Source organism: Mastacembelus armatus, chromosome 9, assembly GCF_900324485.2.
Source record: "Mastacembelus armatus chromosome 9, fMasArm1.2, whole genome shotgun sequence".
NCBI classification, from domain to species: Eukaryota; Metazoa; Chordata; class Actinopteri; order Synbranchiformes; family Mastacembelidae; genus Mastacembelus; species Mastacembelus armatus.
This window is the reverse complement of record NC_046641.1, coordinates 12,718,764-12,729,854: the sequence shown is the minus strand read 5'-3', so window position 1 is coordinate 12,729,854 and position 11,091 is coordinate 12,718,764. Positions and strand designations below refer to the sequence as shown.

Genomic DNA, 11,091 nt, shown 5'->3' with positions numbered 1-11,091 from the left:
CTATATGTGTTATGAAAAAGTTATGAGTTGATGGCATTATTCTTCGTCTCCATATCAGCGATGAAAACATCCCTGTGGTCCCAATGTAAGAGATACAGGAAGGGAGAGGAGACAAAATTTCATCCTATCTTTGCAAAAATCTATTTTAAATTCTAGACAAACATAACATGCAGTTTTTAGTTAGACAAATCAATTTGGCATCTTTAGGGCCAATATGGATACGAGGATCACTTACAGTCACCAATATCAGTTACGATTCACACATGGGCATATGATTATTGTTTTGAGACACACTTCAAAACACATGAAGTTACTTACACATAGAAAAATACACTTCTCACAATTCTGTTTTGATTCAGTCTTATAGGTTGCTCAGGTCCAGGCTGATCGAGGTCTGCTGTGAATCTAAAAGGGGCAGTGTCAAAGCATATTTTAATATTGATAACATTTTAAATCATTATAAGAGCTTGAAATATGAACATTTAGGACAATCACTCTTTCATCTTTTACCTTCTCCTGGTACCCCTTCTTGGCCATTCTCTGCATCTCCAGCCTCTGCTCCTCCTCCTGAATTTGAAGCGCCTCCCTCTCCTCCTTTTCCTCCTGCTCTATCCTGCACTGTTCTTCCCACTGCTCTCTGCGCTGCTGCTCCACCTATGGTATAAACACAAAAAAATCATAGGTCTGTTATTATAAAAGAAAAGAAAACACAATCTGATCCTGTATTCTGAGTTCACTATATTACATGCTAGCAGAGAGTTGGGCTAGGTGTCTTGAGGTTCACAATGACTATGAAAACAAAGACCACTACAATATGTGCCAACCTGAGCATTTATCTCTTGCATCCGCGCTGTCCTACGGCCCTGTTCTTGTTCCTTCTCATGTCGTCTGGTTTCTCTCTCCAGCTCCAGCTTCTGGATCAGCTCTTCTCGTCTCCTCAGGGATTCCTCCTGAGCCTCACGGTTTTTCTGCATCTTCAGCTCTAGCTGCTGCTGCCTCCCTGCAAGCACCTTTCCAAGAAAAAACAAAAAGGAAAGCTGTTATTGAGCAAACAAATGTTTCAAATTTCACTGTAAATGCCATTTAAAATAATTCACCTCATGCATTAGCCGCTCTCTGGCTTTCCTCTCCTTCTCCCACTGTGCTTCTCGTTTCTCCCATACATGTTGAGCTTCTTCTCTAAAACATCATTGATACATTGGTTTGTGCTTGAAGAAAAGCAGAAGTCTCTTCCTGCCGAGTCAGAGTTTACTGAATCTTGGTGCTCACCTGTATAAGAGGTCAAACTCAGCCTCCCTCTCCCGCTCTAACTGAAGCTGCTCTTCAATCACACGTTTCATCCAGGCAGCATCAGCAATAGCCCTTTCCCTTCGTGTGGCCTCCATCCTCCTGTCCTCCTGCTCTCCTTCCAGCAAGGCTGCTAGGATTTTACGATCAGCTTCCTGGTAGGTATAGAGGAGTTCAAGGCAGGTGTTGAAAGTCAGGCAGTGTAGATTATGTATTGAAAAAAAAAAAACTGCAGCAACAAAGGATGAAGTAGACAAACCAGCTCCTCCTGCACTTGCTGGGCTCTCCGCTTCAGCTGAGCTCGATATTGACGGATCAAGAAATGTCTGGTGGAACACAAATTCTATCAAACCAATAACATCACTGGCTAGAATAATCATCCAACTTGTGCAGAAATAGTTTCCCTTACCCCATCTCAGACTTCTTTCGCCTTTCCTCCGCTTTATTCCTTTCCTCCTCTATCTTCTCCAGCTCCCACTGCTGGACCAGCAGAGCCTCCTGCTCTTTCTTTAGCCGAGAGGCCTGAAAGAGAGAACAATGTTTCAATCTGCAAAATCATTTTTCAGTTAGAAATACTTTGTCTAAGATCTGAATACCTCTTGTTCCCTCAGCTTCAGTTCTTGCATCTGTTTTCGAAGTTCTTCTGCTCTCTTGCGCTCCTCTGCTTTCCTGTTCTGCTCCTCTTGCTTCATCCTCTCCAGAACCTCTTTTCGGGTCCTCTCATATTCGTTTTCAAAGTGTCTCTTCTCTTCCTGTTCTGCCAGGTCTTGCTGCATTTTGGGAGGCACGTCAAATAATTCTCAATTAAGTATCATGTTAAGGGAATTAACCTTCCTATATTTCAGAGCTGAAACTGTGCTCAAAGATGACATGAGCACTGTTGAATAAAAAATGCATATGCTACATAAATAATTAGTCACATAAAGGAGTAACGATAAAGTTTCACAACTACAACTAGATGACAGACAGAAATTGAAGGTGCAATAACAGTCCTACCTGTTTCTTCTCAGAAATCTGCTCCTGCCATTGGCTGACAACATGATCTTTATGTAATGCAGACTCGACCTGTGGGTCGAGAGCATAGAGCAGACAGAGTTACTGATGAACCTGACCCTTACCGGAAAGGATACCAGAATATTTTATTCTCCTGAGTCAACATTGGATTCAGGTTAACAGAAAGTCATGGAATATCTGCATCACAAGTCCTATTAGTTTCCAGATCAAATGGACATCTTAACTAAAAGTGTCTCTTTTCTTTTCTTCACATACAGGATGACCACTACATTGCTGAGGCTATTTATCACTTCATCAACAGTCAGTCTGCATTAAAGATTTTAAACTTGGCTACCTCTCGTAACTTTGGGTTGTTTTTCTTCCAATGCTCCCTCAGCAGTTCTTGTGCAAGCTAGAGATAAAAAACAGAAGCATCAGGGATTATATACTGGTGGCAGATCATGATGGTACTGAAAAGCAAATGTACAATATATAGTGCAATTACCTTTTTTCTTCTTTCCTCTCTTGCTGTACGAAGGTCTTCTGTTTTTTGCACCAACTGACTTGCTAATGTGCTCCTGTCAGGGACCATTTCCCGAAGCTCTGCCTCCAGCCGGTCCTGCTCCTCTTGAAGCATGGCCCTGAGCCGATTCCTGCGCTGCTCCAGGCTGGCCTTCCTCTCCTCTTCCAGTCTCTGCTTATGGTATGCTGACATACTGACAAAACAGTGGAAGTAAAACTTGAGTTGACAGGGCATATACTAGACACACGGTGCATTATTATGCTTGTAGTTATTCAAAAAATACACACATACATGTACAGATGCACAAACACTGTATCACCATACATTTTAATATTTATAATTATAAATGTGGTGTACACTTCACATCACAGTTCCCTCTTTCTTTTTAGCAGAAGTAGCAGCAATGTTATTATTGGCTAGTCCTATTTATATGCCTAAATAGCTGAGAAATACCAATAATACTATTAACAACATTAAATAGAAATATAAAAATTCATTATTTTATCCTAATTACTTGTGTGTCTCACCACATTGACTATACCTTGAAGATCGCCCTTCTGGTCATTTATTTGTTGTGAAGAAAAAATTAAACCAGCTGATTCTTTTTCCTATGTTCTTTTTCTGGGAGCATTACTTTGTCATCAGTGATTCTTTTAAAACCAGTTTTGTCACTTCTGTGTTGGAGAGACTTTGGATATATAGGCCTGTGGGATGATTACATACAGTGACATGTATTCATGGATATGAAAGAGAAATGGTATAAAAACAATGTAGACCCATGTTCACCAGTGTAACTAGTCAGAACAGCGTGGGTGGATGAAGTTACCTCTGCTGGTAGGAGTGACAGGAGCTCCACGCCGCCTGTCTCTGGCTGCGGACACTCTGCTCGCTGAAGTAATGAGCATGCAGCTCCCACTGCTGTCGCAACCGGGCCTCCCGCTCCCGCTGCCGGGCCAGCTGTCCGGCCAGCACCCGGGACCGACTAGGCACATAAGCCGAGAGGGTCGGTAGAGCCATAGACCTGAATCAATAATAACCAGCATACAACATGAGCTCAACTGTTTTATAATACTTTGCGTTAACCTTAGGTTTCCTTAACGCCAAACACAATTTCTGCATTAAGCCGACGATAAAGGCCACAGTAAAAACAGAAAAGTTACACTTGACGTCACTTCTTTGCTCTTGACGATGTTACGTTTATGATTTAAGAAAAATTAGGCTCCAAACAATTTCGGTAAATGCAGCGTTAGTGTTACTCTACTATCATATTTATGTAGTTAAGGACCTTTTAGCTCGACAAATGAGACCTACTCACCCTTTCTGTTTCAAACAGGACTGCTTTATCTTTGTGGCTCCTGAAATCACTCGATATTTTTCATTTTCTTTGTAGTTTCTGGCAAAGAAATCTCGCCTTTATACAAGCCTCCCAGTTTTCCTTAGTTACTGATACACTTCCTAGTTACTCCCACGCTACGGGATGAAGCAAAGGTCAAAATTAATAACCGGACGAAAACGCGAAACGTGTTTCTTTAAAAAAAACCCCAATAATTTATTCCTTTAGTTTTTAAATTACATATTTACTCAGAACATGAAGAAATGCACTTTATCGCTAGGATAACAGGTTAGTTAATTATTTGAGTATGAGAAATGGGCCCCTGTGCATATACGTGCACGCTACGAGGCACCGATCCTTACTTTAGACAGCAGACTTGGGGGCAGTGTAGTTGTTTTGTGTCCCGTTATAGCTGTGTTACTGTTATGTCTCTTTTGTGGTGGTTTGATTGTCTTTCCAATGAGAAATGTCATTTAATTCAGAGGCTCTGCTCCATATACCCCCTTGTGTTAGATTTACCTGGGCATTTAAAGCCCGCCTACATCCATCCATCCATCCATCCATCCATCCATCCATTTTCAATACCTGCTTATTCCTTAACCAGGGTCACAGGGATCTGCTGGAGCCTATCCCAGCTCTCTTTGGGTGGAAGGCAGGAGTACACCCTGGACAGGTCACCAGTCCATCACAAGGCCACATATAGAGACACAAAGACAAACGACCACACACACTCACACTCACTCCTATGGGCCCCGCCTACATTTATTTTGAAATATAATATAATTAATTATAAATTAGGTAACTTGCTTTTTTCATTCAGATGTGTTCCACAAAACTCCATTAGTTGGCAGTAAAGCAAAATATGTGATTAACCGCAGAGGAAGACTGGTGTCAGCTGACTGGAGCACATCAGGTGCTGCTTGTGTTTGGTCTGAGCTTCTGCGTCAGCGCCTTTATCAGCCCTTTTATCCGACAGGTGGCGATGACCCGCATCTATCAGTAACACGTCGATCACGTGACGACTGGATAGCTCACCATCAGCTGGGTTTGATGTGAGTGACTTGTGTGTGTGTGTGTGTGTGTGTGTGTGTAAGAGAGAGAGAGAGAAAGAGAGAGAGAGACAGAGAGAGAGAGAGAGAGAGAGAGAGAGAGAGAGAGAGAGAGAGAGAGGGAAAGAGAGAGAAAGAAAGAAAGGTGTGTGTGTTGATTCGCACACAGTTTCTCCTGGTGTCACTGTAAATCTGCTGTGGAGTGTTGACAGCCTGTTGCAGTCTCTTCAGAGGTACCAGTGAGTCTAAAGAGATGTCTCTGTTAATGGAGCACCAGTTCAGACAGCTACCAGCTGACAGACAGGTGGAGACGAGACCCTTTCTGGAAGCTGTGTCATACCTTCCACCGTTCTTTGGTAAGTGAGGTTTCCACAGTGTGACACAGTAGAGACCACATAGTGACATTCCTCGATATGAACTTATGTGGAAACAATTGTGAAAATCTTCCCAGATGTCACCGCCTGCGGGGAAATGGGCCTCCACTGTCCACACATTTATTTCTTTCAGCTTGTTTTAATGATTATTCTGTTACAGATTGATGGAACTGACAAAGTGATCATTAGTTTTCAGCATGTGGATATATAGTGCTGTATAATTCAAGTGTTGCAGACTGTTAAATTGACCAAAGAGACACAAATAATGCAGGATTTTATTTCAAAAGTAGCCCCCTGCCGTAGACTTGTTTTCCACCAACCTGAATTTTTCATGTGGGATTGGTTTGACTTTGATTAATAAACCCAGAGCCTGTTGTGAGAGAAATCTGTCAAAACACTTTTGTCAAGCCTAATGAAACGATCTTAATCTTTCTAAATGATAATCTTTTTTGGATCGTATGTCTCTCCATCAAGCTCTCCAAAGTGCTTTAGCATGCATAATTTAATCCACTGGCCTGGATTTTAAGTTGTGAAAATTGATTAGTACGGTGTTGAGTTCCCTGTGCCCATTCACTGGTGGCATGGTGCACTGGGGCATCTTTGTGCAACTTCATTCTGTATTAATATGCCAAAGGTCCTCTATTGAAATTGCCATGTGAAACCCTTGACTGGAACCACCTCAGATGTTGATATTAAACTCTTTCCTTCTTTCCACATTATTTTTCCTGACGTAGAAATTTCTTGGCCGACTTTCCTACAAGCAATTAAAGCCCTGTACAGTCACCATCCTTTGAAACGGGATTTTAAAAATGATTTTGCCTAATTAGACCTATTTTCCTGGACCTTGCAGACAGTATTTGATTAACAACTCCTCACTATCCTGTTAGTTTTGTTGTACACATCATAGCAGCATATCTTATATTTTTATGTTTATTTTAAGTGTGAGCAGTTTAACAATGCCAACATCACACTGAGAGGAAGACTAATTAACACATAAGCGAAGGTGCGAGCCTGTCAACAGGCCCAGAACTGAACAAATGATGCTGTTGATACAGATGCATTCACGGACTTTTAGTTTCTGTTTAATTGCCTATAGATCCCAAAAGCACCTTGTATTTGTAACAAAAATCCCTGTCCTGTAAAAAAGTGGAAAATATAGAGAAAACCATACTTTTCAAGACGAGGATGTGTCCGAAACAAGATATGTTGCCGTCAGTGCTGTGACCACACGTCACATCAGCAGGACTGAGTAGTTTCCACTAACAGCTCAGGGGTTGAAAGCTGCCTGTTGTGTGACCAGAAGCCGTGTGAGGTTGAGGACTCTAGATGTCTCTTTGTTCACAATCCTGTCACCAAATACTCAGGTCTTCTGATAGCCCAAATAAATGACACCTTAATAATACTACTGTGTCAATGTATCTGGCCTGGTACATTAACCTTTCCAGTGTTACCGTACTGCCACTTAAAGTTTGTTGTATGTCGGCAACAAATTTGTTAAAACATTTATTTAAACCATGTTTCTGCAATTAATAGTTCATTCTTACATGAAGGAAATCTGTTGAAAAATGTGATGGTTTTCAATGGTGCATTAAAAATATAAGAAGTTTAAATAATTGGCATTTAAGAACAGAATTTAAAACTTTGATACTCAAAAAAAAACTTGTGTGCAAGTCACATTTTTTTGCACTTAAGTTTTAACACTTCTAAATAATAAATAAGTATTTTTTACATGTATTACACCCCGTGTAAATATTTGTCCTCAGACTGCCTCGGTTCTACTATTTTTGCACCAATCAAAGCTGACATATCTGGGAACATCACAGTAAGTACAGTTATTCTTGACTTCAGTAAAATCTGTTACTCTGCTCTTGTATTACGCATTCATTTTTATAATAGTAACAATATATAAAATGCATTGTTTTAACAATTAGAAAATCAGGGCAGTGTATGATACCAACCCAGGGCGGTTCAAGACACTTCAGCAGATTTTGGAGGCAGAGAAAGAAATGCATGGAGCAGAATGGCCCAAAGTTGGAGCAACGTTGGCTCTTATGTGGCTAAAAAGGTTTGACATTTGTGGTTTTTATTGTTAGCAAGCTCTGTAACAATAATAACTGTGCATATTCTCTTTTTAAACAGGGGTCTAAAATTTATCCAAGTCTTCCTTCAGAGCTTGGTAGACGGGGAAAAGGATGACAAGAACCCAAACCTCATTCGAGTCAATGTCACCAAAGCCTATGAAATAGCCCTGAAAAAGTACCATGGTTGGTTGGTGCAGCAGCTTTTCAAGGTGAGTTCACTTGACTTTTATGAGACACATATCTAAAACACAGATATATGATTTAGTGTTATTTGTTAAAAAATGTACCACTGAGCATTTAAAAGGCAAGATGTTGAGATTATACATGTGTTTGTTTTTAGGCAGCTCTATTTGCAGCTCCATATAAGTCAGATTTCCTGAAGGCCCTCTCCAAGGGCCGGGATGTGAAGGAGGAGGAATGCTTTGAGAAAATCAGAAAATTCCTCATTAACTTCTCTGTCACTGTTGATGCTATTTATGATATGTACAATAAGATGAATGCTGAGCTTGACTACACAGTGTGACTGTAGGCTGCTCCTCTTCCCTCCACTTAGTTTACAAAGTCATTTACACTTCTGTATGTCTTGACTTGGCGCCGTTTAGCTCTCACTGAAATATAGGACTGTGGCTTACATATTTGACGTTTGGTGTTTTTATAATTGTATATATACTAAGCTACATAAAACATAATAATGACAGCATTTGATTCCCTTTACCTTACATTTAATAAATTTTCTTTTTCTTTTGTGTTTTCTTTAAAAGCTGGTGTAAATACTGCATACTGAAGATACTTTTAATACTACACAGCTGTTTGTGCCTTTAGCTGAAATTTTGGATCATTTAAGTGACCATGTCAGCTTTTCTGTCTTTTATCATATATACACTGTATATTTTGTATACATATACGTTAGTGTGAACCAGGCAGACCAGGCAATAAGAACAAAATGTTAATTATTATTGAAGGGCTGGTTTGCCTCTGTTATCCTTTGCTATGCAGGATTTACATTTCTTTAAAGCAGTGTTTTTCAGTCCACTCTGCTCTCAGGTTCATGTTCTTTAAACATCATTGTTGAGAAAACAAGAAATGTTATATTCCAGCCTTTTGTTGTTATTGTAGAGGTTATGTTGATGGTTTTCAGCTAAGCTTGAGTGACTGAAATGCTTGTCTGTAGTCTTTTGTGGCTGAAATTATATTGGAGTGTGTATATTTTTAAAACCATTATTTGCAATAAACATATTTGCAACAGTCGTGTGTTTGGCAGTATTAGTCCTTTCTTTTCTTCTTTTATTTCTTTATTCATTTACTTCTTGTATATCTTTGCAATTTTCCATGATATTTTTCACTACAAACACATTAATAAATACTTCCTCCAGATTTGTTGATTAGTACAAATCAAGGTACATATACTATCAATATTTTTGTGTATATTCCTACTCCATATTCACTCCTATAACACCAACTGTTACTTATTACTTTAAAGATCTGCATTTTATATAAATCATCTGGTCATCACATAAAACAGGATGTACTGTTATAAATAAATGACACAATACAGTTATAAATAGCTTCACTTTAACCTGCGGCAACATGAAAATGCAGCTTATTCTGTATGTAAACACATCAATAAGAATAACTCAACACTCTGCTGTATTTTATAATTACATATTTCTAATTCTGCCTCTTACTTTAGGCTTAACATTACCACGTACACTCTGTAGAGGTCAACTACAGCCCAAGGATTTGTTAATATTTCACTATATAAACACGAGTAAATAAATCAGTCCATGTATTTCAATCACTGAACCAAGACACCTATTTTTCTTTTGTGTGTGGTGTTTCATGCTCCCTTTGTCTGGGTCACCCCACATTCCAGATTTATTAAACTTCAGTCCACCTGATTGTTTGAGTTTGAATAGTTGAGAAATGGGTCAGTTTTTGTGAAATAAGAAAATCTCTGCAGCTATGTTTTTTCAGCAATAAAACTGGGATAGGACAATAAGAATGAACTTTCCCTCAGGGCGTTTAAGTCAGCATGAATGAAGTCTTAAAAAAAAAACAATTGAACATGTCTGATTCTGTGAAAACTGGGATGGAAAGCTTAAAAAAAGCTACTAAATGGACCTTCTGGCGGAGTTGTTTGATCAACTTACTATGGAAAAGGAGGAATCATGTCAACAATAAGTTGAGTGACTTACCAATGACACACTTACAGTGGGTACGGAAAGTATTCAGACCCCTTTAAATTTTTCACTCTTTGTGTCATTGCAGCCATTTGCCAAAATCAAAAAAGTTCATTTTATTTCTCATTAATGTACACTCAGCACCCCTTCTTGACAGAAAAAAACAGAAATGTAGAAATTTTTGCAAATTTATTAAAAAAGAAAAACTGAAATATCACATGGTCATAAGTATTCAGACCCTTTGCAGTGACACTCATATTTAACTCACATGCTGTCCATTTCTTCTGATCCTCCTTGAGATGGTTCTGCTCCTTCATTGGAGTCCAGCTGTGTTTAATTAAACTGATTGGACTTGATTAGGAAAGGCACACACCTGTCTATATAAGACCTCACAGCTCACAGTGCATGTCAGAGCAAATGAGAATCATGAGGTCGAAGGAACTGCCCAAGGAGCTCAGAGACAGAATTGTGGCAAGGCACAGATCTGGCCAAGGTTACAAAAGAATTTCTGCAGCACTCAAGGTTCCTAAGAGCACAGTGGCCTCCATAATCCTCAAATGGAAAAAGTTTGGGACGACCAGAACTCTTCCTAGACCTGGCCATCCAGCCAAACTGAGCGATCATGGGAGAAGAGCCTTGGTGAGAGACGTAAAGCGCTTCACCAGTCAGGGCTTTATGGCAGAGTGGCCCAACGGAAGCCTCTCCTCAGTGCAAGACACATGAAAGCCTGCATAGAGTTTGCCAAAAAACACATGAAGGACTCCCAGACTATGAGAAATAAGATTCTCTGGTCTGATGAGACCAAGATTGAACTTTTTGGCGTTAATTCTAGGCGGTATGTGTGGAGAAAACCAGGCACTGCTCATCACCTGCCCAATACAATCCCTACAGTGAAACATGGTGGTGGGAGCATCATGTTGTGGGGGTGTTTTTCAGCTGCAGGGACAGGACGACTGGTTGCAATTGAAGGAAAGATGAATGTGTTCCAAGTACAGAGATATCCTGGAAGAAAACCTCTTCCAGAGTGCTCAGGACCTCAGACTGGGCCGAAGGTTCACCTTTCAACAGGACAATGACCCTAAGCACACAGCTAAAATAACAAAGGAGTGGCTTCGGAACAACTCTGTGACCGTTCTTGACTGGCCCAGCCAGAGCCCTGACCTAAACCCAATTGAGCATCTCTGGAGAGACCTGAAAATGGCTGTCCACCAACGTTCACCATCCACCCTGACCGAACTGGAGAGGATCTGCAAGGAAGAATGGCAGAGGAT

The 11,091-nt window shown here is 40.1% G+C and overlaps 2 protein-coding genes across 2 annotated transcripts; one reads left to right on the top strand and one right to left on the bottom strand.

Annotated features, from left to right (window-relative positions):
• Positions 1-267: 267 nt before the first annotated feature.
• On the bottom strand, positions 268-4,260 carry tchp (trichoplein, keratin filament binding). The gene is made up of 13 exons (XM_026322797.1): positions 4,119-4,260; positions 3,630-3,824; positions 2,786-2,996; positions 2,636-2,692; positions 2,284-2,352; positions 1,884-2,057; positions 1,697-1,809; positions 1,547-1,613; positions 1,270-1,442; positions 1,098-1,179; positions 825-1,010; positions 511-654; positions 268-405 (listed from the first exon to the last, which is right to left on the bottom strand). The coding sequence occupies exons 2-13, from the start codon at positions 3,818-3,820 to the stop codon at positions 373-375; spliced, it is 1,500 nt and encodes a 499-aa protein (XP_026178582.1). The 5' UTR covers positions 3,821-3,824; positions 4,119-4,260; the 3' UTR covers positions 268-372.
• A 785-nt stretch (positions 4,261-5,045) lies between these two features.
• On the top strand, positions 5,046-8,784 carry gltpa (glycolipid transfer protein a). Its single transcript, XM_026322836.1, has 6 exons — positions 5,046-5,188; positions 5,389-5,541; positions 7,323-7,381; positions 7,491-7,624; positions 7,699-7,849; positions 7,981-8,784. Exons 2-6 carry the CDS (start codon positions 5,439-5,441, stop codon positions 8,161-8,163), a joined length of 630 nt encoding a protein of 209 aa, XP_026178621.1. The 5' UTR covers positions 5,046-5,188; positions 5,389-5,438; the 3' UTR covers positions 8,164-8,784.
• Positions 8,785-11,091: the final 2,307 nt, after the last annotated feature.

Bases quoted from the DNA above. Each gene is read 5' to 3' on its own strand.
- tchp (XM_026322797.1), bottom strand. From the start codon at position 3,820: ATGGCTCTACCGACCCTCTCGGCTTATGTGCCTAGTCGGTCCCGGGTG. The intron at 2,058-2,283 runs GTAGGACTGTTA...CCCAAAATGCAG, and splicing joins AGATTTCTGAGAAGAAACAG to CAAGACCTGGCAGAACAGGA. The intron at 1,180-1,269 runs GTGAGCACCAAG...ATGATGTTTTAG, and splicing joins GAGTTTGACCTCTTATACAG to AGAAGAAGCTCAACATGTAT.
- gltpa (XM_026322836.1), top strand. From the start codon at position 5,439: ATGTCTCTGTTAATGGAGCACCAGTTCAGACAGCTACCAGCTGACAGA. The intron at 5,542-7,322 runs GTAAGTGAGGTT...ATTTGTCCTCAG, and splicing joins ATACCTTCCACCGTTCTTTG to ACTGCCTCGGTTCTACTATT. The intron at 7,625-7,698 runs GTTTGACATTTG...CTTTTTAAACAG, and splicing joins GCTCTTATGTGGCTAAAAAG to GGGTCTAAAATTTATCCAAG.